Consider the following 27,800-nt stretch of genomic DNA (forward strand, 5'->3'; position numbering starts at 1 on the left):
GAATTTTAAAAATAAACAGGGCAGGAATAGAGGACAAGAGAGGACATAAGGTAACCACAGAAAAATGTTGGAAAATAAAGAACAATTCTCCTTGACTGTAAAAGTTGTGTTATAAAACCTTAAACAGTAGATATGAACCTGTTTATAACTAAATAAAAATCCAACTCAAGTTCAACCTAATTCAGATGCCAATTAGCCAAAGTGCATTGAGGGACAGAGCTTAGGCCCTAGCCCAGCCGTGGGCAAACTACGGCCCGCGGGCCGGATCCGGCCAGTTTGAAATGAATAAAACTAAAAAAAAAAAAAAGACCGTACCCTTTTATGTAATGATGTTTACTTTGAATTTATATTAGTTCACACAAACACTCCATCCATGCTTTTGTTCCGGCCCTCCGGTCCAGTTTAAGAACCCATTGTGGCCCTTGAGTCAAAAAGTTTGCCCACCCCTGCCCTAGCCGGTTTGGCTCAGTAATTAGAGCATCGGCCTCCAGACTGAAGGGTCCCAGATTTGATTCCAGTCAAGGGCATGTACCTCGGTTGCAGGCTTGACCCTCAGCCCTGGTGGGGGTGCATGTGGGAGGCAACCTATCAATGTGCCTCTCGCACATCGAAGTTTCTCTCTGTCTCTCCCTCTCCCTTCCACTCTCTCTAAAAATCAATGGAAAAATACCCTCAGGTGAGGATTTAAAAAAAAAAGAAAACAACTGATTATTAAGATGAATGCTAATTCTTGGAATTGTACTAAGTCTTATTCTTCCAATATGGAAATACATTATCAAACTTTAACAATGCCTATAACCTCAGATGGCCATTCACATTTTGGTTTGTGCAACTCTAGTGAATTTTCCAGTGTGGATTTCTAAATTTTCTGCTATGTTCTTACTATCTTCCTTCTCTCCCTGAGCTGCATCTTCCACTGTCCAAATTCCAACAACCCAAGGAAGGGCAATAAATAGAGCAGAGGTTATCTCCCAGTTCCAGCTAAGAGAAAAGTGCAGTGTAAAAAGAGCAAGAAGCATGGGTTTTCACTCTTCATTTCTCCACCAGCCCTCTCCAAAATTGTTAGATTATTACGATAAACTAACGTATTGGCAGGTATATAAGGTGAACGGGCAGTGGTCAAGAAAAGCACTGTACTTCACTTAAGAAAAAAACAAAGGCAAATTTATATACTTAAGAGAAAGCAGACATACTGCAATCAGGTAGGAATTATTATGTTATTCAACATAAAACTGAGTAAAGAGAAGTGAACAAAATCTGTCATCAATGCCAGTAATTTTTCAAAGGATGGCCCGCACCAGCTTTGCCGCACTCTGTATATGAAGTGCCCTGTGATCCGTAACTCCTAGGCCACCAAGCCACTTTCCCGTCATTACTTTGATCCCCGAGGCATTTCAAACTCAGGAAGAGCGAGCCCTGGAGAGGGACTACAAGCATCCCAACCCCTGGGAGCGGCGCCTGACTGCAGTGGAACTAGCGGCCGGTTTACAGAGCTCACAGTGTGATTACCCATCACACTCGAGGAGGAGAGACTCTGGACCAGCAAGCCGCAGGGCCAGACTGTTGCAGAGGTGGGCAAAGGCCCTCCAGAGACCCCGATCATGTCCTCCTGCTAACGTAGCAACTCCAAAGCAGCTGTGAAGTCGGAACACAGCATTTCCAAACCTCATTTTAACAGAGAGAAAAGTTGCATAGAAAAATAATCTTTCTTTTTAAAATGGTTAAACATAATGTCCATAAGTGAATGAATTGCATATTCCACTGGATCTAAGACACTGGTTGTAAAACGCAACATTTATATATGTATATGGGAAAAACCGTCAATTCAATTTGTCACAATGTTAAATAATCATTGGTTTTAAGACATATTCTGATTTCAGCGATGTTAAAAATGTGAAAAAAAGGTTATCTTAGAATCGATGAAATACATTTAAAATGTATTCTTTAGATCATTATTCAAATAAAGTATTAAACACCGAGTCTCTTAAAATTGACATGTATTCATAGTCTGTAGCACATTCTTGAAGCTATCAATTTTGTTTCACTTCTCATTTGAAATGAAGAAAGGGGTGGCACTTGCATTAATTTCTAGCAGACATCTTACACAAACTTTAAAACGTAGGGATTCCTAGTTTGAAAGTCGTCTCCGTTTCACTTACAGAATCAGAGATCGAGAGATGAGATACATGAGGCCTAGGTAAGTTAAGCGACAGAGTCCAGGCCATAGGGCTAGTGAGCAACTGCCAAGGCTTGAAGCGAAGTCTCTGGGGCCCTGTTCTGTGCTCTCTTCTCAGAAATCAGACATCCAATGAGGCATTAGTGTTCTTTGGCCCAACACTACAGATAGGCTAAAACAATAACAATCTCTGTCCATTTTCAAAGAGGCTATTTTATGAAACAACTCTCTTTAGCTTTCCTGGTTAGGATACTGATGACTGATAATTTGTTCAACTAATCAATTCAACTAGATGGCTCACTCTATTAAAACACCACCCAACTTCTCAAAAACAAATGCCTTCATTGCATGCTCTGAGAGTTGGAGACCATAAAATATTACCTAATGAGCCACAGGCCAAACACTAGCCTGAAAGATCCTGCTGAGACCAGTGGTTCTTTATGGAAGACTCTGGGAATTACAGAACATATCAATCAAAACTTTTCAGCATTTGCTGCACATTGACACAGGCATTTTGATCCCCAAAGCATGTTGAAAATCTGCTCATGCTCTGCTCCAACTGGCCTCTTGAGAGAACTGGCAATTATTTAAGAAAGTCCGTAAATAATCCATCCTCTCTGTGTGTTAGTCCCTCTTGTCCTGGTTTCTTGCAAGGTGATTCACAGGGCACTTGCCAGTATTAACTGGAGAGAACTCGCACACTAATGCATTTGAGTGGAACTGGTGGGAGACTTCTGCTGTGGACTCCGTCACAGTATTTCCAGATGTCTCTAGTACAGAATTCCTCATGGCATCATTCATTTCAATCACTTCAAAATCCATTTCATTCCATCTTTCTGCATCATCTTCTTCATTCTCTTCCTCGTGGTCATTCAGCCCAGAGCTAGAGAGCAACGACTGCTGGTCCTCGCTCTTCCTGTGTTCTTTTTGCTGACGATTGAGAGGTGAGGTGGCTAATTTATACATCACAGGAAATAAAACAGCAGTGGCTACTGCTGACCCCAACGAGGTATACAAAACAACAGGCAAATCAGGATATGTTCCTTGAAGAATTCCAATGACGGCAGGAATAGCCATTTCTCCCAGGGCAGCACCAACTACAAAAAACGCTGCTGCTTTCCCATGGATGGTCGTGTACTGCTCAATCCAAGAAACTCCGCTGGGAAACGTGGTTGCCATGGAGGCGCCATACACTGACGTTGCTATCCACAGACAAGTCGGGCTCTTGTCAAAAAGCACCAGAAATAATGACGACAGCAGGCTGCCAATGTTGCTCAACACAATCATGGTCCCAGGTTGTAAACATGTAGCAAAAAAGATTGCCAGGCCCCTGAAGGTTGCAAAGGTCCCCCAGAAGATGGAGTTCAACCCAGCCGCTTCACTTTCGGCCATGCCGGCATGAGTGGTTGCAAATGAGAAAACGTAAGAGCCGTACGTCACTTCAGCTCCGACATAAAAAAAGAAAAACAGGAAAAGGAGACAGAGAAGTGCGTTGTGATATTTGGCTCTTCGAGACCTCCGAGCAGATGCTTTTGCTTTTTCATGCTGTGAGCTTTTTTTGAAAAACAGAGCAAAAAGAAAGATAGACACCACAAATATATAAGTAGCAATAACAGCATAAGCCCACAGTAGATTCATATTGTCAGGTACTCCAAACAGAGCTTCTGAGTCAGCTTCAGATGACAGGCTGAGGGCAGAATGGTTACAGCCAGCCTCGGTGTGGTTTCCAGCAGACACCGTCGTGCCCAATGCCAATTTAGCCAGCAGTGGAGCCAAAAAGGCACCCACGGCAAAACTGAAGTGTAAGGCCTGCATATGTGGGGCTCCTTTGTCCCCCCAAATAGCCAAGATTAAGACGTTACCACCTACCAATGAAAGATGAGAAAAATCATTTAATCATAATAACTTAGTAAAAAAAAAAAGCAAACAGTTCATTAGTATTAGAAAGGAGATGAGTCTACTTTACATGGCACAAGGATTATAATATTCTAAGTTATCAAATGTTGCAACTAAGTCAATTCCATGATTAAGGAACTCCAATCCACCACCACCAGAGACCTCCAAGCATTGTAACATCAAAAACTCACAAATGGAATTCCACAAGCTGGTAAACCACTACCTCCTTGAACCAGGCACATTCTCCCAAGGCTATTTATAATACAGTTCTAATACCAGCCTGGGGGGGTGGGAAGATACGCATATGTTTATTTATAAATATATATTATCATCAGATCATGACCAAATTACCAACTCCTTCTGTACTTGCAACTGACAGCCATTTGAGGAATATTACTTATATATATAGCAGATGTAAAACACATGTTCAGAGACTTGAACACTAAGGATTCTGCTGTGCCCGTGGCAGGAAACAAGGGTATTGTACGTCTAGCACCTGCACGTACACTATCTATACACCTGGCAAGGTGAAAGGTAAGAAGCATCAAGTCTTGAATTTTCTCTCTTTCTTTAATATATTTGCAGATAAATTCCACTCTGTAATTTCACAACCAAACTAAGCCTAAAGTATAAAATATTTTCCTGACCTATCAAATAAGGGGGAGAAAGCTGGTTTTAGGGATGAACAAATGTCATGGATGTTATTTTGTAGGTTTTAAAACATATCAAGATACATGATACATGGAGAGGATCTCCTGCAGGAGGGTTGGGACTTTTGAGAGAAAAGGAAGAGAAGAAACATAATATATAGCACAGGTTTCTCTTAGTCTGAAAGGCAGAGTGCATTTTAAATTAAAGAGCTGCTTCTATGATTTCTCAGCGAAATAATGGTTCCTAACTTGATTCAGCCTACTGACCCACCAATTCTTCCCATACTACAACGATCCAGTTACACCCCAAAATGAAAACTTACTCATCTGCACTGAATTACCCACATGGGGAGTGGGGAACGAGTCCCTATTTGGATACTTTAAATCAATAATCTCTCACAGAACAACATTATTTAATTCACTCTGTGGCTGGCTGCGCAAACATACTAGCAGGTACCCTATTTGACAGAAAGAGTACTTGCCAGAAGGGTAGTTCTGACGAGGTGACCCCATAAACAAGTCAGTAGGTCAGTGCCTGCAAGTGACAATTTAATATCATCGGCTCTGCTTGTTCTAGTACCAAGTCCCTAGTCCCAGAGATGACACCGAAAGGCTCACTGACCTGTATCCAGAATACCAATGGAAGCACCAAAGACGGACATCATGACAATCAGTAACACCGCAGTCTTACAAAATGGAACAAGATACAGACCGACTGTGGTAGCCAACATTGACACCCCTAAGAAGAAAGGTAAAAGTCAGCTATGAGAAACAAGGTTCGTGCAAAGAGGCATGTATCAAGTCAGCACCTGAGAGGTTCAGCTTCTACAGATAGTTATTTCATTTAAAAGCTTTCAAATCTTTATGGACTATAAAAATTATTCAAACATGAATACATTTCTAGCACTGCTAATAATCACACTATATACCACAAGGCAAAGTTTTATAGCAAAACAGACAGCTCTAAAATTATTTATTTAAATATTTCATATTTAAGAACCTAAAGAGAATTTTAGATCTGAGGTTTAAAAAGAAAAAAGATAAAAAATAAAATGCAATTACTATAGTAGGTTGCAGTAGAAATGGATTAAATAAACTTAGTTTGGGGACTAGGGAGGGAAATCAAAGAAGTATATTCTTTCAACACATCCGGAAATCAGAGGATTATTTATGTATTCATCAACAATAGTAAATTGTTTTCCTTTTTCCAAAGCAGTTCTATCACATTAGTCCAAACTTTCTGTGAGCACGTCAATTTATTTTAAAAAGAGTAAATTAAAAGCTTTGCCGTCTATTTCAAGGGTGAGGCAGAGAGGTCTGGGGGCACCACTGGCATGGGGCAGCAGGGACAGAAATTTAGCTTATGTGATCTCACCACTCCCACCACCCCCTCCATTCTCAGCCCCCGGGTTAGCTTAGGCAGGTTCAAGAAACTCATTTTGATCTATAGGGACCCCAGATCTGCCTTAAACTCTGACAAGCAGAGCTCTTTGGACCACTAGCATGTGATCCAGGGGTGGTGCCTAAATGACAGTGACAGTCGGGAAGGCCGAGGACGGCTAACACACCCTAGGGCTGAGTCACCAGAGCGGCCCAGCACAGGTTCCCCAAAACGGCAGGCAGCAGGGAAACCTGACTTCTGAGGAGGCCTGACTACCCACTTCAGTTGTCAACCACTCTGCAAGCTAGTATGTTTCAGATTTAAAAACAAATTGTAAATTCCCTGCAAGTCATAAAGAAGGTAACATTAGTTTACTTACCCAAAAGTAGAGAAGGGTTCATACTGTCAAAAAGAACTCCACCGATCACAGAGCCACTCAAATACCCCGTCGCGCGGCCCACAAAAATCAGAGACAGGCTGCTGATGTTACGGTTTACATTTGCTGCCAAATCTTGAAATGTGGGTCCCAGGATAGCGACACTCAATCCCTAAGATTTTAAAAGACAAAAGGTTTTCTTTACAACCATTAAAATAAGGCCGATCTATGTGGTAGCTTTTTTTCACTAGTTTCAGTGTGCCAACTCCTACTGTTTTCCTAGTTTTAACAACTCCTAATTTTTAAAAAAATTCTTTAATTCTTTCGGCTTTTGCTACAATTGTTTCCTTTTTGGACAATACCATAAAAGACTGTTTTGTATTAACAGTTAGTAAAAAGTAACATTAAGATAATTTTTGAAATAGTTTTGTATACTTTGAAACATACTACATGCACAAATAGCTGACACAGAATTTAGATGTTACAATTTTTAACTATTAAACCATCAAAATATTATTCCCCCTTTTTGATGTTGTTGAAATAGACAGTATGTGTAATCTAACAAGCAAACTGAACCATCAAGCAAAAGAGAGATAGATCCATAGAGAGAGAGCAGGCCAACAGCCCCAGGGGGATTGAGCAAAAAAACAAAAGAAAAAAAACACAGAAAAAGAAAGAACTCATGGACATGGACAACAGTGTAGTGATTGAGGGTGGGGGAGGGGGTGCGTGGAGGTGGAAGAAGATATAGGGAGATATATAGTGATGGAAAAAACTAAAGAGGAAAAAAAAATTTACTAATATATTCCAGCTACCGTTTGGGACCTCTTGTGTAACATTTCCAGCCCAAACACCAGAAAGACAGTGGGAATGCAAAACCAGCAGCCAAATGAAGCCCTTAGGTGAGGAGGAAGACAGGAGAGGTGGGGGGTGGGGAACAGGCGGCAGGATTTCTGGATGCACATGGGGTCCATCATTCCTTTGAATAACGGCAAATAAAACACACAGGAGATAAACAATTTAAACATTTATAAATCTACGTTTTTCTTCAAATAAACCTCACACCATCAGGAGTACTATCTAGAACAGTGGTTCTCAACCTTGGCTGCACATTAGAATCACCTGGGAATCTTTTTAAAATCCTGATTTCTGGGCCTCATCCTCCGGAAATTCTGTTTCTTTGTTATGGGGTGAGGCCACAACATTAGTAACAAAGAAACAGAATTTCCGGAGGATGAGGCCCAGAAATCAGGATTTTAAAAAGATTCCCAGGTGATTTTAATGTGCAGCCAAGGTTGAGAACCGCTGATCTAGAAGGCTTTCTTTGAGAATATTACATACACGTGTATACAATTACTTGAAAAATAAAATTTTACTCCAAGACAGTGTAGTGTTAGCAAGAAATAAGGGTTACTGTTGGCTTTCGGAGGAAATTTGTTGAACACTTAAAAAATGTTTCTAATTGGTCTACATGTCAAGAATAAACTTTTGCAGCATTATTTACAATAGTCAAGATTTGGAAGCAGCCCAAGTGTCCATTAGTAGATGAGTGGGTTAAAAAGAGCTGTGGTATTTACACAGTGAAAAGCTACTCAGCCATAAAAAAGAAGGAACTCCCCTACCTGGTGAAAGAAATGGACTTACAAGTCCAGGAAGCACAGAGAACCCCAAACAAAAGGAATCCAAAGAGGACCACACCAAGACACATCATAATTAAAATGTCAAGAGCAAAAGATAAAGAGAGAATCTTAAAAGCAGCAAGAGAAAGACAGTCAGTTACCTACAAGGGAGTACCCATACGACTGTCAGCTGATTTCTCAACAGAAACCATGCAGGCCAGAAGAGACTGGCAAGAAATATTCAAAGTGATGAATAGCAAGAACCTGCAACCAAGATTACTTTATCCAGCAAAGCTATCATTCAGAATAGAAGGTCAGATAAAGAGCTTCACGGATAAGAAAAAGCTAAAGGAGTTCATCACCACCAAACCAGCATTATATGAAATGCTGAAAGGTATTCTTTAAGAAGAGGAAGAAGAAAAAGGAACTCTTACCATTTGCCACAGCATGGATGGAACTGGAGAGCGGATAAATACCACATGATCTCACTCATTTGTGGAATATAATGAACAACATAAACTGATGAACAAGGACTGATCCAGAGATGGAGAGGCATTGATTGGACTGTCGGGACTTGGAGGGAAGGTAGGGGAGGGTGGGGGTAAGGGGGAAAGATCAACCAAAGGACTTATATGCAAGCATATAGGCCTAATCAATGGACATGGACAACGGGGGGGTGAGGGCATGAGCGGGGGGGGGGGGTGGGGGGGTAGAGGGTAACGTGGGGACAAGGACACATATGTAATATCTTAATCAATAAAAAATATATTAAAAAAAAAAAAAAAGAAGGAACTCTTGCTCTTTGCAACAGCATGGGTGGACTTGGAGAGCATTATGCTAAGTGAAATAAGCCAGTCGGAGAAAGACAAGTACCATATGACTTCACTCATCTGTGGCATCCAATTAACACAATGAAATAACAAGCAAAATACAAACAGACTCATAGAGAGCAGACTGACAGCTGTGGGGGAGACTGGGGGTAGAGGGATTGAGCAAAAAGGAGAAAAAGCTCCTGGACACACAACAGTGTGGTGATGGGGAGGGGAGAAGGGAGGAGAGTATAGGGGTGAAATGGTGATGGAGACCTGACTTCGGGTGGTAAATACACAATGCAGTGTACAGATGATGTGTTGTAAGAATTGTGCACCTGAAACATAAATACTGTTAACCAATAACACCCCAATAAATCCAATCAAAAGGTGGGAAGAACAATTTATTCTAATTGCACTGCTCTGCTCTAAACGCTGGGCTGCACCGCCTCCCTGCCCAGCGGGAGCAGTCCCTCCGGACAGGCACAGAGACGCCCCAGGGAGGGCAGGCTCAGCCACCCAGCTGTCATCAGTTTCTGCCTTCAAAGCATTTACAACAGGATCCGGCACATAGTCTGGGCTCATCAAGCGGGTGCAATCATTTTTCTTTTTCTCAAATCAAAATATTCTAAGAATCAGATATGGCTCAGAGAGAGACCCTAGGTGACCAGACGCGACTCTCCCCAGAGGACACACCCTCCCAACTCCCCAGGGTCCCAACATTCAGACCAGTGACGAGGGGGTAGGCTTCCCGAAATGAGGGAATGGCGGGGATTGGCAAAAGGAACTTCTAGCCTTGCAGCTTGCTCTAAGAAAAACACCGAAGAATCTGAAGGTTTGTTTGACATGGAATCGTGGGTAAAATAAGAGATATGTTATTCCTGGCTCTGCCTCTTAACTACCTGTGTCGTCGGCAAAAGTCACTTTCCCTCTCTGGCTGTATTTCCCCATCCTGCTCTCACCAGCCCCAGGAAGGAAGCACACAGGGTTTGGCTGAATTGGGTGAGAAGAAGAGAAAGTCCCAGAAAAACAGTTTTTGTGTAATAATTTGAAAGGGAGGGTGGGGCAGCGATTATAGACCTGACAACCCCTTTTGTGTCTCCCCACCCTGACCCCTACGGAGGAGGGGTAGGAAGGTTTGCTGGAGCTGGAAAATCAATTTCGCACTTGACAACAACCCTCCAAGAACACAATTGTGCCCATTTTCCAGATTACAAAACTGAGACTCGGGCACGTTAAGGCGCCAAGGTCACACAGTTTGCAAGCAGCGGAGGCGAGACCACATTCCCTGCAGGACGCCTGCTCATGCCCCGGCCCGGGAGGGTTCCAGCCCTGCTCTCACCAGCCCCAGGAAGGAAGCACACAGGATCCCGGTGATGAACCAGCGCAGCGTGCTCCCGGCCCCGCCGCTCCGCCGGGAGGCTGCCACCGCCTCCAGCGCATTCTCCCCCGGCGCCTCGGCCTGCAGGAGCCGCTGCCCGGCAGCCGGGGGCCCGGCCCCGGGGAGTTCCACTTCCAACTCCAGCTCGGCGGCTCGGGAGCAGCGGTCTTGCTGCTGCCCAGCTTCTCAGCGGGGCCTGGGCAATTCCTCGGGCCTCCGGATGCAGCCGTCGCAGGTGGCGCCACCTCCCCGGGGGCGGCCCCTTGTCAGGGCAGCCAAGTCCAACTTTGCACCCCGCAGGTGGCTGCGGGCTGCGGGCGCACTGCTCCTGCTCGCGCGGCACCAGCGCTGATCACGTGGCGGAAATGTGCTCTCCTTCCCAGACTGCGCCGCAAACCGGCTGTTGACGTGGTTGCCTAGGAGACCGGACGCCTACTTCAGCATAGCTGAGCCCACAGAGGCCCGCGGCTGGCGCCCCTGGCGAAGCGAGCTGGAGTTGCAGCCTGGGCCCGGCGAATCCCAAGTGAATGATGAGGCGGCAATTGGGTCCGAGGATTGCAAGGGAGGCCTTCCTGTCCGCTCGGGGCCTCTCCGAAGGCCTGTCCTTTAAACAACTCTCTAAAACTCCTCGAGCTTTAGAGACCTGTCGCTTATTGATCGCTTATCTGTCACTTAACATTTGTTGAAATTCACATGTAAGCGTTCCCGTGTATGGTCTCATTTATCCCTCATCACCACAGTGTAAGTTCTATGTTATCCTCTAGTGCAGATGGGAGGATTAAGTCATAGAGAATTCAGCCGCTTGCCCAAGGTCAGGCAGCAGGTCAGTGGCTGCATGAACAGTGTAACAGTAGCTCCTCTTGCCCAATCCCTGCAGGTAAGTCCATTTACCCAGGGATCCTGCAAATCGGGGCATCGATTTGCAGGATCCCTGGGTAAAGTTCTGCCAGCAGAGGCGGTACGGTCTTTTGCTCTTTGACCAAACAGACCACAGCCTCGAAGTGTGTGAATATTTTTCTTTATCGTCTATATGAAATGTCCTTTTGCACCTGATTCTTTCTCATCCACTTAGGCTCCCAGACTACACACCTGAGTCTCATTAGCATTTCCCTTGCAAACATCTCTCAGGGGCATCCACTAGGTCAGTAATTCCCTTCCCAATCTGCCTCAGAAAGTACAGATGCTATGACTTAAGGGAACCTATTTTAGATTTCAGAGTCAGGAAAGGTCTCTGGGGAAAGTTTGATATGGCTGAAAAGAAAGGTATCTGTAACCTCATCACTAACAGCCCGTTCTATTAAAACCAACTCTCACAAAGATTTTATTGCAGTAAAGATAACGTTTATGTTTGTGCTATGTACTTTGAAAAGTTGGAAATATTTTTTAAAAGCTCTGACATCAGTGTGTTTTACATAATTAATTTTTTTATTAAAAATAAAAATTTACTGATTTTTAAATTAACTTTTCTTTTAAAAAGGTAAACAGAATTTCCTTTAGCTGGACTCATTGTAACATTTAAGACTACCAGGACTCTGAACCTACCATCATAATGGTCTCCTGTGCTGTACTGATCAATAAAATCTTTGCTGTGCTGTACTATTATTAGCCAAAATCAATTTATCAAGAGAATAAAAACAAAGTAACCAAAAGCAAGAGTGGGGAAGGTAAGGAAAGAAGGGAAGGGACCAAGGTAGGTGCTCTCTAAGTGATTCAATCTTCCTCCAATTCTACATAGAGGAGGCCACTTATCCAGAGTTAGATACTGCTTTGCCCTGGAGCAAAGGAAAAGCTGGAAATTACAGACGGCTTTTAGCCATTCTTGTCTGATCATTGCCATCTACTAGTATTACCACACTTGATACTGCCTGCCTTCTTGGAAAATGTCCAAAACCTCTGCAGAAATCCTCATAATGGCAAGGACTGTTGTGTTGCTAAGCTAGGAACAAACATCAGTACCAGTATTTTTATTTTATTTTACTTTTTAAGCAAACTATATAAAAGCCTACCTTGATTCAGTTGTTAGTTTTTAAACACCTAGTATGTACCAGGCATTTTTCTAACAATGAAAAAATGAACACAAATTCCTTCCCTCATAGACAAGATAGACAAAGGACTAATGATGTCAGGGAGTGGTAAGTACTCTAAAGAGGAATGCGGCAGAACAAAGTAGATAGGGTAATAGAAGGAGGTATTTTAAGTTATGGTAGTGTTGGGAAAGGCTTCTTAACTGTCCTGTGAGTCATGTTCTTGAACAATAACCTCCCTCAGCCTCACTTTCCAAATGCATGGGTTAAATTAGGTGATCTCCGAGGTTCCTTGCAATTCTGACTTGGAGAAGAGCAGCAAACAAAGCCATTTCTTACTCTCATTTTGTCCCAATAGTAAGAACAACTTGAAACTGGTTTAATACCAATGAATACCGTTACTTCCTTCTCCCCAGATTGGGGTTACCTTTCAAAGTTTTGTTGTAGGTAATTATAAAAAAGGTTAGCATAAGTGCTGCATTTTAATAATTCTTTAAAAAAATTATTATATCCAAAACCAGGGTATAAAAAGTCACTGCAAAATTCCATTGTAGACATCCAGGAAGGATTGAGAGGGAACCCTAGATCAGTGAAGGAAGATTTAGTCAAGTCCGAGGTAAACGAATTAAATTATTCAAAATTTGTTAAACAGTTGAGTCAGAAAAGGCTTGGGAATTTGCACAGAGAAGTCAAAATAGAGTAAATGAAGGGCAGAGAGAAAATTAAGCATTTGTTTACGCAAATTTGTTTACATAAATGCTTAATTTTCTCTCTGCCCGTCATTTCCTAGACCCTCTGATGAAGTTCAAGAGAGATTTGAGATTTGAGTCAGGATTGGGCAAGGACAAACTTTAAGAGGCCCTACGGTGGGGACCCTGCAAAGTGGGTTAAAAACTAGTGAGTTTGATTACTTTGAGCGGAAAGTTCTCTCAGAGCAGTAGGTAAGTCCGGAAAGGCGTTTGGGGCCAGATTGTGAAGGACTTTGAAAATCACACTGAAGACCACCCTTTGACTTTAGGAAGCTACTTCCCAACTATGTGGGCCCTCTTTCAGCCCTGGAGCAGCCATGCCAGCCAAGCTCGCCCCACCCTGATCCTGAGGCTGCTGACCCACTCCGGCTGCACTGGCTGAGGCCCTAGAGCAGTGATGGCGAACCTATGACACGCGTGTCAGAGGTGACACTCGAACTCATTTTTTTGGTTGAGTTTTCTTTGTTAAATGGCATTTAAATATATAAAATAAATATCAAAAATATAAGTCTTTGTTTTACTATGGTTGCAAATATCAAAAAATTTCTATATGTGACACGGCACCAGAGTGAAGTTAGGGTTTTTCAAAATGCTGACACGCCGAGCTCAAAGGTTCGCCGTCACTGCCCTAGAGAAATGGTCCCCAGGTGGAACAAGTCCATACGCTAATGTTGACATGTTTGGAAGCCGTTCATTTAGTCAACAAATAATTACTGAGCACCTACTCCCCGCCTGGCACTTTTATAAATGTTGGAGATAAAACGATAGACCCAAAAACCCTGCCCTTGTATAGCTTAGTCTGATGAGGAAGCCAGGCAATAAACAAGATAAATAAAGTATATAGTATGCTACTGAGTAACTGCTAGCAAAGGAGAAAAATAAATTAGGTTGGGAAGGGAGAGATGAAGTGTTGGGGGGAGGGTGACAGTTTAAACTTTTTTTTTTAAAATTTTGTTTTATTGTTTAAAGTATTACAAAGAGTATTACATATCTCTCCTTCCCCCCCCCCCCCACCCCCTTGACATTCTACAGTTTAAATTTTAAATGGTTAGGGAAGGGCTCACAGAGAGAGACTTTTGAGTAAAGCCCTGAAGGATTTGACAGTGATCCAAGTGGAGAGCTGGGGCAAGAGCAGCCCAGGCCAGGGTAGCAATGCAAGGACAGAAGTGGAAGGAGGCAGACTGGGTCAGGAGGACAGAGCAGGAGCTACAGTCAGAGACATAACAGATGCCAGGAAGTGAAGTTTGCTGGTCATGGCAAGGACTCTTTGAAAGAGATAAATCGGGAGCATAGGATTCTGAGCCGAGGTCTGATGACACGCTTTTCCAGGATCATGCTGGCTGTTCTGTAGAGAAGAGACGTATACAAGGGAAGAGAACAAAAAGCAAAAGAGATCGAGATGGCTTGCAGCCATCACACAGGTGAGAAGTGGGAGGGGAGAGTCTGACATAATTTGGAAGTAGAGTCAGTAGGGGTTGCTGGCAGACTAGAAGTCGGTGTGAGAGAAGGAGAGGAGTTAAGGTTTTTGGTCTGTCTAACCAGAAAACTGACATTGTCATTAACTGAAATGAGGAGAGCTGCAAAAGAGGCAGATTTAGGGGGGACCATCAGAAGCTCAGTTTTAGATGTTAAGCTGAGAGATTTTTTTGGTCATCTAATTCGAGGTGTTAGGTTGACAGGTATAGAGGTCTGGAGTTTAAGGTAGTAATTCATCAGAAGACCTTAGGATGACATCACGTAGGGCAAGCATGTCAAATTCCGCAGCCCGTGGGCCGCATGTGGCCCACAACGAATATTTTTGCGGCTCAGCCAATATAACGGTATGTAAGAAACGTTTTACTAAAAATTTTGTAACTTAATTTTTACAATATCTTGTTATACATAATTATTAATAACGAACTACAATGTTCGCTAATGACTGATTACTATCATCGTGTTGTACTCATTTCCCTTATGCACCTTACTCGCAGGCGCACCATTTCTCTCCCCTAATACTAGCAGCGAATATTTTAGCAGCCGATTGCCATGTCATTAGTCTTGTACTGACTTGATGGTGTGAGTAACAGGAAATATTTCACTTTTGGAGAACAAGAAAAACAGGTTTATTTGCATTATGCTTATTAATTTGTGCAGTTATTCAGTGTCTGGTAAATTAATGTTCAAGAAAAAATATTATTTTATTAAAATGTTCTATTATTTTATGTTAACAATGACTCATTTATTTCAGTCATTGGTATTCAGCATGTCTCTATCGAAATAAACCTACGTTTCAATGAAAATTGAAGCTTTTGTTTCTTTGCGGCCCACATGAACTTTAACCTTGTTTATTTGGCCCGTGTGAGCCTTTGAGTTTGACATGCTTGACCTAGGGGGTGAGTATAAACAGACGAGAGAAGGGGTTCAAAAACTAAGCCATAATGTACTCTCAGTATTTATCGGTTGGGAGATGAGCAGGACCCAGCAAAGCAGACTGAGAAGGAGTGGCTAGGAAGAGTGGAGGAAAATCAGGTAGGTGTGCTATACGGCAAGCCTGACTCAGAGAGCAGGACTGATTCACTGCACCACCTGAGATGAGGATTGAAAAGTGAATATTGACTCATACTACTTAACAAAAGGAAGATAAACAATCCAATCAAAAAATGGGCAAAGGACCTAAATAGACACCTTTCAAAAGAGGCCAAGAGACATATGAAAACATGCTCAAAGTCACTAATCATCAAAGAGATGCAACAAAACAACAATGAGGTACCATCTTGTTCTAACCTGTCAGAAAGGTTATCATCAACCAATCAACAAACGACAAGTACTGGAGAGGATGCAGAGAAAAAGGAACTCTCGTGCACTGCTGGTGGGAATGCAGACTGGTGCAGCCACTATGGAAGACAGTATGGAGTTTCCTCAAAAAACTAAAAATGGAACTCCCATTTGACCCCGTGATCCCACTTCTAGGAATATATCCCAAGAAAACAGAAACACCAATCAGAAAGGATATATGCACCCCTATGTTCATAGCAGCACAATTTACCATAGCTAAGATTTGGAAACAGCCTAAGTACCCATCAGCAGATGAATGGATTGGAAAACTGTGGTACATCTACACGATGGAATACTATGCTGTGGTAAAAAAATAAGGAATTCTTACCATTTGCAACAGCATGGATGGACCTGGAGAGCATCATACTAAGTAAAATAAGCCAGCTGGAGAAAGATAAATATCACATGATCTCACTCATTTGTAGAATATAATGAACAACATTGTGAATATTTCTCTCTTCTCCGCGTCCAGCGCAGCTAGAGAGTGGTCTGGTTCCTGAGTAGGGGCTGCTGGGGATTGAGAAATTGAAAGAAAGAGACAGACACAGAAATGGAAGGAAAAAGCTGGGGCCGGGTGGGACAGCTGTCCTCTGATGGAGAGACAGTGACCCAGAGCCAATACAGCGTGTTTATTTTATACAGCAAAAACCAGGAAGTTTTCCTAAAGGCCAAGACAAAGGAGATTATGTGCATTCTTGGGTGGGCCTGAGTCTATTCATTCCTGGTGCTTGGCTGGATTTAAATAGCAAAACCCACCCCTTGGCACCTGGGCTGAAGGTCAAGCTGACAACACTGCTGCCTTTTGGCAAAGCGTGTTTCCAGGCCGGGGCTTTGCCAACGCCACTGGATTCAGCTGACAATAACTAAAGAAATGCCCGTGTGCCTTCTCAGGTGCTCTCTCCACAATATAAACCGATGAACAAAAATAGAGCCAGAGGGGGGAAAATATTCTAGAATAGGAGCAATCCTGTTATTTGCAGATTTTTAATATTTCCTATAACTTTTGTGATATCATTCTATGTTAGTATAGTTTTAGTAATATTATTATACTTAAAATCCTTTTATTCTTGAAATATTAATGTTTATTGTGTGTAATATTATTACATCTAAGATCATTTTTCTTGAATAATTGGTGTTTATTGCATGTAACATCATATTTAAAATTGTTTATCTTGAGATACTAAAAAAAAAACAGTGACTTGGAATTAATGCTGTGGAGGCCAGTGGTAACCTTGAGAAAGGCAGTTCAGTGGAGTGGATTCAAGAAAGACTGGGAGGAGATAAAATTGGAGAGAAATTTAGGTAGAAATTTCTTTAAGAAATTTTTTTTGTCTTTTATAAATGAATGGAAGGAAATGAGGCAATAGCCATAGGGGGCATGTGGTTTAAAAGAGATCTTCCCTCTCCCCCAAGCTGCGATGTATATAATACACAGCTTGTATACATGCTGATGGAAATGATCCAATAAAGAGAGGGGAAATGATACAAGAGAGAACAGACAGTTGAGGAAACTGGAGATATTTAATTTGGGGAAGGTGATGTAGGGGCAACTAGGGAGGGGAATATTCAGGGAGCTGATTAGAGTCTTGCAGATCCCAGGGTAAGGGTTAAGGAAGAAAGTAGAGACTGAAGAGATCTGACTGAGACAGAATGGGGAATGGGAGGGAATGGAGGAGGCAATGGGAGGATGATCTCCAAGTTGAAGAGCAGGCCCAATGGAAGGGAGGAAGAGGAAATAAAGTAATAGGACGCTGTGATGAGAGAGAGGAATATTGGTATTTAAGACTTCAACGATGAAGCCATTTCCAGAGATGACAAGGTTACAGGGTCTCTGTTAAGTGTGTGGGGAAATAAAGTTGCTCCACATGAATGTTGAATGTTGGACCAAATGCCAGTTGCTGGGTGTGGATATATGGGAGTGGTCCAGGAGGCCCATAGATGGCCACAGCAAGGACAGGTAAAAGGAGTTAGAGCAGAAGAGGTGAGCATGGGAGGCAGAGGGCTCGGCTCTGGAGACCACTGTGTGAGGTAGTGAGCTTCCTATCCCTGAAGGGGTCAAGAAGACACTGGTGACTCTTGAGTTGAGGATTTTAAAAAATAAGTCTTGAATTTAAATTTTAGGTTTATCTGTAGGAAACTATGAAAAGAGAATTTTAAATCCTTAAAGTTTGATACTATGATAATTAGATTTTCTGTATACAGTAGAATTCTAATTTAATCCATAAAAATTATTTTTTTCAGGAGAGTGAATTTTATCTTGCTCAGAATCAGTAACAAGATGGGATACCCATTCTTTCCTGGTTTTCTCCAAAGCCCTCCAGTGGCCTGCACATTCTGGCACTTATATGCAGGCATGTAAGTAATTACTGGATTAAATGATGTATTGCAATTCCACGTTCTTGAGTTTAATGTTAAAAAAATCTCTTTAGCACCATTCACCATAAATAATGTTTTGCTCTGTAATTAGGGCTCATGAAATAATAAACATCCCCTGAATGTGTGCAATCCATAATAACAGGACATCGTGTTTTTTAATATTCCAGCCTGGTTCTTGGTCATTCCCAGAGATTATCAATGAATAGGAGGTCACCTATACTGGCTCAATTTAACAAATATAATCAGTGTAAGTAAAAGAAACATAATGTACATCTCTATATATAAAAGCCTAATATGCAAAGTGTCCCCTCGGGAGTTCGACCGACTGGGAGTTTGATCGCTCGCTATGATGTGCGCTGACTTACCAGGGGGTGGCACGGAGTGAAGGAAGGCCCTGCCTGGCAGCCAGCAGCTGCTAGGACCCTACCCGTGCACAAATTTCATGCACTGGGCCTCTAGTTAACTCTAAAAAATGTCTAACAGAAATAGTTCTTAGACTCTCCAGTGCTTTAGGATCATTTCTACCCCTGCCCTTTATTTCAGAGAAACAACAAAACCCAAACATACTTGGAACAGATTGATACAGCTTAAAAATCACACAGCAGCCCTGACCGGTTTGGCTCAGTGGATGGAGCAGCGGCCTGCGGACTGGAGGGTCCCAGGTTCAATTCCAGTCAAGGGCGTGTACCTTGGTTGCAGGCACATTCCCGGTGGGGGGTGTGCAGGAGGCGGCTGGTTGATGTTTCTCTCTCATCAATGTTTCTAACTCTCTCTCTCTCTCCCTTCCTTTCTGTAAAAAATCAATAAAAATATATTTTAAAAAATCACACAGCATATTGTCTTTTATTCAACACAGACTGTTTCCTTCATTTTAGTATAATTTTTTCTTTCCCCATACTCCCCAGCAATTCCATAAATATAATCAAAAGCCTTATAGAAATTTGCTAAAAATTTTTTATTATATTTACTGAGAATATCACATTGTTCCACAGTAAAATGATCTTATTCTCCTAATGATTATAAAGCTCTTTTCATTTAAAAGATTTTGGCTCTCTATATTAAATTGCACATTATAAAAAAATCAATTATAAATTAAACTCTTTAAAAAGATACATTTTTTTTAAAAGGCACATACTAAAATACTGCATACTGATCAAATCCAACACAATCATTTCGCACAGTGTTCTACACTTAAACAACTATTGTGCCAAAGATGGCATCCTGTGTCAGCAGGGAGGCAGAGCTACACGCGGTGTACAGCATGCTCTTGGGATAATTTGGTTTTGATGTCTAAGATAAAGCATGTTTTTCTAACTTTGAAACTATGCAAAATAATTTAAAAATTACTTTTAATATAAACATTAAAATACCTTGGGGTGAAAAAGGTCATATTATACTAAGAGATACTTAAAATATCTAAGCTCTCTCTTAATAATACTGCAGGGTACGGTCTGTGGTAGCTATAACTTTCAGGCTAAAATAAACTGGCAAGAGACCAAACTGACAAAATGCAAATTTATCAAGCATGTCCAATCTTACATTTCTCAAACCACAAGATATTAACAGATAGATCAGAAGTGACTGTTAAAGGGATATTTAGTCTCACTTTACTGTAACTTCTGATTAACAAGTTCCCATTCTCCCTTCCACACATAGCTCATGTTAACAGAAAGGAGTTCTCAATGAACAGAGAATCCAGGAAACTCTAGTAGATTCCAAATGTATGGTCTTCCTAGTTAGTAAAATGATGGTATCATTTTTCCAATTTACATTTAGCACATCCTCATAACATAGTTAAGGCAACGTCTATACAAACAGCAGGATTAAATAAAAACCCGTGGTCCCCACTTCATCTGAGTCCTACATTCAGGTACATTAGGACTCAGAAACCCATGTGGAATTCCAGGTGGGATTTTAGGCGAGTGTCACACAGCCACACCATGATGCTGACAGCCCTTGATAAATCTGAGGTATGAAATTTGCTGAGCCTGACTCAGACATAGTCCTTACTAATTTAAATCTTTAGGTTAAATCTAAAATATGAACAATAATACTTTCAGTGTGAATTTTTTTTAAATGTAACTCATTGTTCAAGTTTTAAGATTGATGGCCCCCAGAACTCTGATTTTAGCCTGAAAAATATCTCAAAATATCTATTTAAACAAGTGTAATAGAAAGTTATTTTGTATAACAAAATATACACAATTCTTTTACATGCCCTCAGAGTTACAGCATACTTGGAATAGCTACCTTTGTGCTAGAAACATTGGCCAGAGATGTTTGGGGCTATGTTTGGCATTAAGTTTTCATTTGGTGATCATTTTTATGTAAGTTTCATAATTTAAAGCCTTATGTGCTTACCAAAATCACATACCTCGAAGTAGATATTTGAACTCAAAAATTGCTTTATAGGTGAGTTTCCTCCCCCCCCCTCAGATGTATATTAAAAAATGTAATGTACACAAACTGCTGGATCTACACATTTCCTATTGTGTTATATATACTTTAAAAGAAAAAATAATTTTGAAAGAAACATGAAATTTAGCACCAACCTTGATCCAATTTTTCTTTGGTAGGAAAAAAAAGGCACCAAATTCACAGTCTGTTCATAGTCTGGGGTCAAAATACAGCACTCTTGCTAAAAGCCCTGGGTCCCTAAAGTAATATGCCAATATAGACTGAATCATGAAAGATACGTTTGCCATTGCTTTCTAGCAATTAGAACACACTATAGAAGACTACAGTGAGGGAAGATCACAGTAGAAAGGATTTGTGTTCACACACATTTAAAATATTTTTTAAAATCCACTATTTTAATAACTGACAGATACCGAAAAGTATTATCTGGTAAAGAATAAAAGTCATACAGGGTGGGGCAAAAGTAGGTTTACAGTTGTGAGTACAGGAAACAGTTTATTCTTGTATTATTTACTCATTATTGTATTATTTTTATATGCACAACTATAAACCTACTTTTGCCCCACCTTGTATATCAGAGGTTCCAAAATAGTATCACATATCTCCTTTGATTTCTTAATGTTATTTTATATAGATAGTTCCTATCACTTACATGCTTTGCGACATTCAACTCCAAAATACTCTTCTTACAGCGCTCATACTGAAAGGCTAGGAACGTCTTTAATTAATTTGGGAACTTGTGGGTCAACTTCTAACTATAGACACAGACAACAACAGCGCTTAAAAACTCCTGTGGGACAAAACACCATTACCACGAGGAAAGGGGGCCTTTTACAGGAGTTCAGCATGTAAGCTGTAAGGCTAAGGCACAAGATGCAACTGTTGTCAGTGATCATCCATCTTCCTGCCAAAGAAAACTCAAGTGGAAAGAAGACCTCCTCATCAAGCTGCCGGCATAATTTGCAAAGCCCCTGGTAAAGCATTTTTAGTAAGTGTTCATTATTACACATAGGTTATAAATTTCTTCCATTTTCCTGTTAGATGATCCACCGGCCACATCAGTTAATACTCCTTTTATATCCATTTATCAGAACAAAGCACTTAAGAAATCTTACTGTTTTGACCCCCTTAACAACTTGCACTCCCTTGCCTTTTAATCCCAGCATCACCATTAGCTTCCTTCTGACTAAGCACGCATGGATTAAGCCACGCTTTTGGTTGGACACTGAAAGCTGAGGTAGGTGGACTGTCGGGGTCAAGTGAGTGTCATGATCAGGTGCTTAGAAAGGTTTCGTTTCGTTCCCAGTGTCTTTCCAACACACTAATAAAAAATGGAAATCTTCTGAGTCACAAGTGAGGTAGTCCTATATTAGATGTCAAGAAGATAATACCATGGAGGATTTCTGTGAATGTATAGAGGTCAAGATGATTAATGTTCACTACTTAAATATTGATCATTTAAAAAAGGGCAAGCTAAGTAAACAACCATGTATAGTAAACTACTAGGAAAACCACTATGTCCCAGATTTCAAGATTTCTTTGAGTCAAAGATGTGGCAATGAATTGTTTCATGGGTCTTTACTGTCTCTCTCAGAAGACGTCATCTGATAAAGTCCACATTTATGGTAGTTCAGTAATTGTGCTTCTGAGTTGTGTTCAGGTTTCACATGTAGCTATAGGCATTTGGCCCCTTAGTCTTAAGGACTGTCACCTACCACTCTCTAGTGCAGGGACCGCCAACTGGTGGTCCGAAAGGTTGGCGACCGCTGCTCTAGTGTATTTACAAAACAAAGCATTAGCCTCTGCCAACAAGTAAACTGGTAAACGGGGCTGCAGCTATGAAATAACAGTGGTCCCGGGAGCTGCCTGTTGTTGCTGTCCACCTTGTGACTCTTCGCCCTGAACCATTCTCAAACTCCACTTGAGACGGTCTTTTTATTTCCCTTAAACCAAATCACCAACAAAAATCAGTGAGTATATCTGAGCAGAATTAATGACTGCCAGTAAAGTAGCAAGCCTGCCCTCTGTGGATTACCACATCACCATTATGAATGGCAAATTCTTCCTTTGTTTTAAAAACAAAGCAAAAGGCTTGAGTTTTTTTACGAGTTCATTAAACTATATGGATGATGCACTTTCCTATTAGCCAAGACAACATTAATCTTTCAAATTAAAAAATAATATAGATGTAAAAAGAAAGTAGTAAAGCTCACTTCCTCTTACTTTTCGCATATGAAAAACAGCAACAACCTTTAATCTAATATAGAAAGTGCTCCTTAATGTTTATACCAGCCACAATAAAGCTTTCAGTGTTAGGAATTTTCTGAAGAGTTTAAATAAGTTTTAAAATATTTAAATTGTTTACATATTTAAAAACTGGAGCTAATTAAACTTTCCACTTGTGCCCCTAAGCTCACCAAGTGTGACCCCGCCTAAGGCAGGTTCGTTGGGAACTGAATCCAAGGCATCCTCCATGGTGTGCTCTCAGGATTAAGATTTAGCAAAACTTTAAAGGAAGAGCAAAAGCAAAGTTAAAAAAAAAATGTGTCCTCCAAAAATATTCATGCTAAGAACTCGACAATCTTTTCTTTCAAAGCATTTATCTTAAACATTTAAATAAAGTTTTATATGTTAACACCAAAGATGCCAATTATATGACATTTATTTCCCCCCAAATTTTAATCACATAATTTAGACCTTTAGAACTCTAAGTTGATGACCGAGAGCCAGCCATTCTCCAGGTCACACAAATTGAATGGGGCTCCAGCCTCTGAAACCACAGGGACCAGGAAGTAGTGCAGCTGAGCAGCTAGTAGAGTTAAGCAAGGATGTTAACGGACTCATCAGCAGATGTTTTGAAGGATAGGAGGAAGGAAAAGGGAAAAAGGATGATAAGGATAAAGATAATATGAAAAGAGTAAAGATAATTTACTTTACAACTGAGTGTGCGTTTACTTTAAAAGTGTGAGAAGTTGAAGCTGATAGCATGAAAGGTTTCTCAATACTTAGGCAGAGCCTAGGTGATCGTCCGCAAGTATGTACAATCAGATAACATATGGATCATGAAATGCAAACGAGGCCTTGTTTCTGTTTATGAGTAGAATTGGAAGCTTAATGCAATCACTATGCAATTTTCAGTGGAAATTACAAGTCTTGTAGTAGGATTATAGACTAAGCATTGCAACTGTGATCAAAGAGATTTACAAATTTTGAATAAAGTATCAATAACTTGGTGGGTCTATTACTGAAATGGATGGATCTCAACAATATCCACTGCAATAAAATTTAACCAAAACGTTTCTGGAAGATCTTTGGGTATCTGTTACCTGTGTATCTGACCCGGAGCTTCTGTAAAGGGGAATAGTAATTGCTCTCCTTCTTATGTAACTGCTGGCCTCAAATGCAAGAACCTATTGAATGTGAGAATTTGCTGATCCTATCAAAATTAGGATGATGTGCTAGAAAGTAGAGTTCTGACTCTATTCTTTTCCTCTCAAAAAAAGTGTCTGAATTGAACCAAGAAAAATTTAGGCCCATCTGGTCACTTTATTACAATAGTAACACTTCAGAAATTGGAAAGGATGTACTTTAACTAAAAGATTAAAGTAATATTTCTTTGTCTGAAACACGAATCTTTATGAATGTAGTATTTTTCATTTTTTTAGTTTGTAGAACTTTTAGAACTTTAGACTTTTAAAACTTTTTGTACCAAACAACATATTACTAAATATGCATTTTATGGAATGTAGCATCTTACCTTTTATACTTTTTCTTTTTAACTTTATATTATTACAGCACAGTACTCGATTATGGTGGAGATTTCTTGGTGTCTTTTTAACTTTATATTATTACAGCACTGTACTCGATTATGGTGGAGATTTCTTGGTGTTATAGATCCTGTTTGACTCATTGCATTAGACTGAAAACTACATAAGTGTAGTAGTATGTGTGCAGTAGTCTGAGATCTAAATTTTATTATAAATATTAAGTCACTTTGCTCTTTTATTAGAACTAATCAAGCAAGATCAAGTCTTTGAGTTTCAGAGTATTACATTTTATTTCCCCTAAAATCAGCCAAATTTTGAAAGGAAAAGCACTTTGGAGGTCTTTACAGAGTAAATATTCTATTTTAGAATTATTCTTTCTGTACAATTGCAGGTGGGGAGTACCAGGAGTCTTATAAAAACTGTAAAAAATATTTATAATGGCAGGCATGATGATTGGTCTTAGTTTTATGTTTTTGCTGATCTCAAAAGCATTGATAATGAGGAAATTATGCTTTTATAATTGGGCATGAATAAATGAAAAACCAGATAATTTATTACATTATCATTTCTAAGTCATTTTCTAAAAGTTTAAAATAAGAACATAAAAGGGCAGTGTGTTCAAATGTAGGGTTTTTCCTTTTCTTTGTAACAGAACCTTCCAAAAAACAAATTACTAAGTCCCTGAATATGAAATATGGACATTTTGAAGGAGTAAGTTGCAACTGTGTGTATGGCCACAGTAAGTTGTTGAATGTCTTCACAATCAAAATTATTTAAAATCCTATTAAAAACAGATTCTACATTTAGTGTTTATAGACGTTGTACTTTCAAGGCTGCAGATAAGAAAGTTGATTCTGAAAGGAAAATTATTGTGTTTTCTCGCCGTTTAATGAACTGCCTCACTTTCCTCCCACCTTCTGAGTGCCACACCTCCCTGCTCTCCATCAGTTCTAAGTCCATATGCTTCCAGGCATCTCCATCCTCGGCTAGAGACAAGGAATGGAAGTGCTTTGCCTTCCAGAAACAACAGTAGCTGAAAAGTAAAGTAAGGAGATAATAGACTAACTTTCTTTCCTTACAAAGAACTTAGAAACAGGAGGGTCCTAGAGGTGCTTTAGAAAAGGACAACACTCATCCTGGCCAGGTAGCACAGTTGGTTAGAGTGCCATCCCTATACACCAAGGTTGTGGGTTCAATCCCCGGTCAGGGCACACACAAGAATTAACTAATGAGTGTATATAAATAAGTCAAACAACAAATTGATGTCTCTCTCTCAAAAAAAACCACACAAAAAAACAACAACAACATCTTCCCAGGTGAACAAGCTACATTTGAGGAAGATCTAATAAACATCTATATTTAGGATTTAAATATACTTTGCATATTATTAATTTTTAAACACCTAAATAACAAAAATGTATAACTTCAGAGATGAGGAAAGTGTTCCCGTTTTTTGTAGATGAGCATGGGTCATGACATGATTTGGTTTTAATTTTAGATACTTAAACTCTAATAGCTTGCTTTCAATTGTCTGTGTATAAATAGAAAAAAGTGCTAAGAATGTTAATGGGGAACACACTAGGAGAAATACATACAAATGCAAATTTCTGCCAGAAAATTTTGGAAATGTAGGAGTTGTTTCTCTTTATAAATGCGTCTAACCTTTCACGACCCATTAATTTCATAAACCAATTTCAGCAACTGTGTCTATCAGAAATAGATGTTTCCTTTACAAACACCAAGATCTTTTCCCCCACTGTGCCTGAAACTGCAACTTGACATCATGCTCAATAAGGCTTTGTTTAAATACTGGGTCCCAGTGCTAACAAATTCAGAAGCCAGAAATACTTTATGTTAAAACTGCCAGAGTATCTTTCATTCATTCTATTTTTCTTTATTGTTATAATTTAAACAAATTCAGAAATTTGGAGCGTTTCTGGCTACTCCAGTAAAACACTGCAAAGCCATAGGGAAGAAATGTAAATGAAGAAATGCCTGATTTTTTAACTGCTCTGCCCTTACGACCAGGAATCTCACATACTGGTTCTGAATACATTGCTAGCATTTGCTCCAAAAAGATCTCTGACACTAGGGCAAGTCAGAACCCCTTCATGTCAGGGCCTACTTAACAGCAGGGAAAGCAACTTTCACACCCACTTGAGGTTTAGGTAGCTAGCACATTATCTAGAAGCCAGACTTAAATTTTGTAAAAAGTCTCCAAATAGCAAGAGAAATTAAAATCTAGATAGATACCAGAACTAAAAACAGCATGTGAGGCAACAAACAATATTTCCAGTTTAACCAAATTACAACCTTTTTAGTATAGCTTGAGGTATTTTTAAATATTTGTAGAAGCTAAATAGCATTCACAGTTTCCAAAGTTGCTTTCTACTGAGATAGGTCAAATTCTCATAATATTTAACTTCCAGAGATGTTTTCATGGACCAGAGTCTCTGTCCTCAGACTCACGGAAATGTTAGACAGCTATTCGGTGGCAGAAAATGGTTCTTGAAGTAATAAATGTTCTATTTCCCATTACTGTGCTATTCGTAGGATGTGATTAAAAAAATAATTTGCAATTTATATAAAAGGAAAACTTGCTTAAACTTCTGAAAGCAAATCCAGTCTGGTGGAGGTATAGAAGACATTAAATAACAGAGTCAGATTCTTTCTTCAAGATTCCAGGTGAACTTGACAGCAGAGAGTTCTGGTTCTCCAGCATTTTCTCCATCTTTTCTCCTGCAGTGGTTTTATTGATCTCTCTTTGCTTCTTACTATGGATCCATGGGATAAAGCAAAGGATAGCACCTCCAATAAGGGGAGGGACCCCAGCGAGGTAGAATGCCACGTCATAGGAACCCAGCTTCTCACGGAGTAACCCTGGGAAGGGAAAACACTGTCACCAAGAGAAAACAGGGGGGCTCTCAGGGGTCTCAGATCCCGCACAGTGGTGGCCTGCCTAGTTCCACCCTAGTGACTGCATCTCAGCAGAACTAGTTCAAACATCTCAGATGATTCAACATGTTTAGGAAGTGTGCCTGAAATATAAACCATTTCTGAGATGAAGAAGGCAAAGAGCTCCTATCTTTAATCTCATCACAGACTACAGGCCTCTGGGTTTTGTACCAAAATATTACATGGAAAACAATATTTGCAACTAAGCTTTGGTTTTTTTTTCAAAACCCTTCAGAGGTCATTTGGGGCATTCTGACACATGGTGTAAAGGTGGATAGACCACCAAGCTTAAACTTCTCACAGGCACTGCAAAACGTCTACCGTTTCAAACCTTTCTTGGGCCTATTTGTTTATGAAATAACATGAAGCTCTTGAAAATTATAATTTAAAATCATGAACAATGATAAAC

General features: G+C 40.3%; 2 protein-coding genes across 7 annotated transcripts in view; both read right to left on the reverse strand.

Moving 5' to 3' along the window:
* Nucleotides 1–1,689: 1,689 nt before the first annotated feature.
* On the reverse strand, nt 1,690–23,144 carry MFSD4B (major facilitator superfamily domain containing 4B). The gene is given in 6 exon segments (XM_036317338.1): nt 1,690–2,829; nt 2,831–4,041; nt 5,345–5,461; nt 6,483–6,651; nt 10,250–10,473; nt 23,087–23,144. Coding segments are annotated over 6 exon segments (1,845 nt in total). The 3' UTR covers nt 1,690–2,763.
* Nucleotides 20,327–27,800, reverse strand: part of SLC16A10 (solute carrier family 16 member 10) — a 104,656-nt gene continuing 97,182 nt past the window's right edge. For all 6 annotated transcript variants that reach the window (XM_036316281.1, XM_036316284.1, XM_036316285.1 and 3 more), the window contains one exon: nt 20,327–27,316. In XM_036316281.1, the coding sequence (XP_036172174.1) occupies nt 27,084–27,316 (233 nt within the window). In that variant the 3' untranslated portion in view covers nt 20,327–27,083. The remainder of the gene's footprint in view (nt 27,317–27,800) is intronic.

The sequence above is a fragment of the Myotis myotis genome, unplaced genomic scaffold (assembly GCF_014108235.1).
Source record: "Myotis myotis isolate mMyoMyo1 unplaced genomic scaffold, mMyoMyo1.p scaffold_m19_p_7, whole genome shotgun sequence".
Classification (NCBI taxonomy): Eukaryota; Metazoa; Chordata; class Mammalia; order Chiroptera; family Vespertilionidae; genus Myotis; species Myotis myotis.